Here is a 3054-nt window from a genome sequence, read left to right as displayed (position 1 = left end):
TCGAAAGGCCGAGCGGCTGTGTCGTACGCGACGCTCTCTTCCGCCCTGGTGCTCTGTAGGCGGTAGGTCGTTATCAGGGCTGCCAAACTCCGTACGCCACAAACCCGGAACAAACTCTGTCCCTGTTGTCTGACTGCTCTCTGTAGCAAGGACATCTTCACCTTCAAGTTTTCTTGAGGTCTTAGATTCAACAGGTGTCTAAATGATCAGAAAAGTCGGCCTCCCCAGTTGAGTATTTCTTGTTGTCCCGTCTAAAGCGGTGTAGAATCGTCACGGTTTGTGGACATAACAGGCCCCTACACAAAGACACAAGGTCATCGACCGTACGGATGACATGGTCAGCGGACTAAACCATTATTGTGGCGGGGGGATGGCAAACCCTACCGTGTATAAGAACAGATATGTTGAATTGACAACCATATGCGACGCATCAAAAGAGTAAAGAATCAGATCGAAACGAATATCGAAGTTCAATGAATTGTCATTGATAAGTATCTATCTTACTACTGAAATATACGTGATTAAATCGGTCAATGAATAACATGCGAACCAACAATAGCAAAATTGGCAATATACGAGACCTTTGGGGTGACAAATAAGTCATACGATACATCGTTGGGGCTGTCACCACAACCCCATCCCCCGCTTCAATAATGGTTCAGTCCGTGGATGCTGACCATGACCCCAATACGGTCGATGACCTCCCTGTTTTTGTGCAGGGGCCCGCCATGTCCACAAACCGTGACACTATCTTCACTGTGCGCTCATTGGTTGATCCTGAATCACATGATTCTCACAACCATATAAGTACAAGGGATGATCACCCTACTGCCTCTTGTTGGATTCATCCGCAACGCCGAGGTCGCCTGGCGATGGACGACCAGGTCTCCGCCGCTTGCGGTTTCACGACCACGTTTCTCGCCGCCGGGCGGGTATTTGTGCCCGAGGAGCACGCAGTTTTGCAGCCTAGACTCCGGATTACCAGTGGGAGGAAGACAACTTCGGAGGTTCGGCTGTGCAGCAAGTAACGGCGGGGCGAGGGATCCAGAAGCTCCGGCGGACCTTGGGCAGACCCTCTCCACGCATCGAAAGGACGGAAGAGTCCTAGTGTTCTACCTAGTGGGGTCAAATTTCAGGACGGTGGATATACGGCAGATTTGGGTGGAAAATGCGGTAACATACGTTGTGGTATTTGTCGAATTCTGCTTTTCTGGGAACAATGGTTTGTGTGCCGTTTTGTTCACGTGTTGTTTTGCATATCTTTGGTGTCGAGCTTTCGCCTGGTTTGCACGTGCTTGATTTGCATTTGTTTGCTTTTAGTTGACTGGGTATTTTGTCGATAAGCACACAGGGAGGCAGCATAGACTCCAGTTTGACGGAGGAAGACAATTTCTGAGGTTCAGCTGTGCAGCAAGTAACGGCGGGGCGATGGAACCAGAAGCTCCGGCAGACCTTGGGCAGACCATCTCCACGTAGCGAAAGGACGGACGAGTCCCACATAGTGGGGGGAAAACTTCAGGATGGCTGAGATATGGCAGGTTTGGGTGGAAAATGCGGTAACGTACGTTGTTGTATGTGTCGAATTCTGCTTTTCTGGGAACACTCGTTTGGGTGTCGTTGTTCACGTGTTGTTTTGCATATCTTTGGTGTCGGGTTTTCTCCCGGTTTTTACTGCTTGATTTGCATTTGTTTGCCTTAGTTGACTGGGTGGGAATTTCGTTATCTCTTGTTTGGAACGGAACGTAGCAGGTTTTGTTCTTAGGAAGGGAGGGAAACTCGTGACAGGATCCCCTTTGTGACCACGTGAGGTGTGTGCCAGCGTGGCGGGTGAATGCTCGAGTTGGGTTTAGCTGCTTTATTGTAGGTTCAGAATTTGTGGTCTGAACGTGTTGTTTTCTTAGCAGCTCAGCCCGGATTCCAGCTCTCCCAGGCCGAGGAAGGCGACTACCACAGCGCGACTGAGATGCAGCAAGCTCTGACAGACTTTTGGCGGCCTCTTCACATATTGAAAGGGCGGAAGAGTCCTACCTGGCGGGTCGAAACGTCGGATGTTAAAGATACGGCAGGTTTGGGGCGAAAATGCGGTAACAAACGTTTGTGGGTTTTTTTGTCCAATTATGTTTTCCTGGGAACAATGGTTTGGGGTGGTTAATGTGTACACGTGTTGTTTTGCATATCTTTGGTGTCGGGCTTTCGCTCGGTTCGCTCGTGCTTGATTTGCATTTGCTTTGTCTTTAGTTGATACTTGTGTTCTAAACGTGTTGTTTTCTTAGCAGATCAGCCCGGTTTCCAGCTCTCCTGTGCCGAGGAAGGTGACTACCACATCGCGACCGAGGTGCAGCAAGCTGCGACAGAGCGTTGGAGCCAGCAAGCCGAGCATTCCCAACACATACGGCAGTTCTTCGCGGCATCGACACTAGACGACAGCCGTCACGGAGCGCACGGCTTTGGTTTTTTCAGGGAGGCGTGCACGTTTTTGGTGACATCGATTTGAGGCGGGATTCCCCTCAGATATTTTGTCTTTATGTCTGTTGTTGCTGTTTTGAAGTGTTTGGTTTCCCTCTAATTAGGGATATTTTGTTTTACCGTTGTTGTTTGTAAAGTTTTGCTTGTGTTGACACAGTGACGGCGACACAGACCTGGACTATTAAGGAATGCAGTCGTCTAAGGAACCACAGCCTGGCAGCAGCGTTGGCAGTTTCTATCGCTGAGGGGAGTCTCCTTAAATCACGAGGAAAGAAGGTGCGTTTTGGTCCGTTTTGTACTATATTTTGGAGAAAACAGCGCATGTACGGATCGTTCTCGGTCGCTCCTGCTTGGTGTTTGATGGTTCTTTTATACCGTGAGAACACCGAGTAGCGAGGTCCGGAGAGGTTTCGTGTTGGCGTGTTTTCTTTTCAGCTGGTGAAACGGCGCGCATGTGCGGGCCTCTGATCGTTTGTGCTTGGTGTTTGGTGCACTGTTAGTGTGCGATCACTGAGTAACGTTGATCAGAGAGTTTTCCGCACATGGGGGGTGTTTCATGGGGGTGAAACGGCGCGCATGTGCGGGCCT

The 3054-nt window shown here is 49.9% G+C and overlaps 2 protein-coding genes across 4 annotated transcripts in view; both read left to right on the top strand.

Moving 5' to 3' along the window:
* Nucleotides 1-6: 6 nt before the first annotated feature.
* LOC118425356 (probable cytochrome P450 49a1) overlaps nucleotides 7-3054 on the top strand; it is a 15207-nt gene continuing 12159 nt past the window's right edge. Inside the window, exon 1 of the mRNA XM_035834164.1 lies at nucleotides 7-747. The gene's annotated coding sequence lies outside the window, so the exon portion shown is untranslated. The remainder of the gene's footprint in view (nucleotides 748-3054) is intronic.
* On the top strand, nucleotides 1163-2993 carry LOC118425591. 3 transcript variants are annotated; one of them, XM_035834532.1, is made up of 3 exons: nucleotides 1163-1538; nucleotides 1905-2084; nucleotides 2277-2993. In XM_035834532.1, the coding sequence occupies exons 1-3, from the start codon at nucleotides 1532-1534 to the stop codon at nucleotides 2492-2494; spliced, it is 405 nt and encodes a 134-aa protein (XP_035690425.1). In that variant the 5' UTR covers nucleotides 1163-1531; the 3' UTR covers nucleotides 2495-2993. The 3 variants fall into 3 exon arrangements, with proteins under 3 accessions (XP_035690425.1, XP_035690426.1, XP_035690424.1); XM_035834533.1 differs by having other exon boundaries at nucleotides 1902-2066; XM_035834531.1 differs by having other exon boundaries at nucleotides 1902-2084.

Source organism: Branchiostoma floridae, chromosome 11, assembly GCF_000003815.2.
Source record: "Branchiostoma floridae strain S238N-H82 chromosome 11, Bfl_VNyyK, whole genome shotgun sequence".
In the NCBI taxonomy this organism is placed as follows: Eukaryota; Metazoa; Chordata; class Leptocardii; order Amphioxiformes; family Branchiostomatidae; genus Branchiostoma; species Branchiostoma floridae.
Note: the sequence above shows the minus strand (reverse complement) of the source record. Positions and strands in the feature narration are given on the sequence as shown.

Coding starts and splice junctions, on each gene's coding strand:
- LOC118425591 (XM_035834531.1), top strand. Junction 2,085..2,276: donor AGGTTTGGGGCGAAAATGCG/GTAACAAACGTT, acceptor TTTTCTTAGCAG/ATCAGCCCGGTTTCCAGCTC.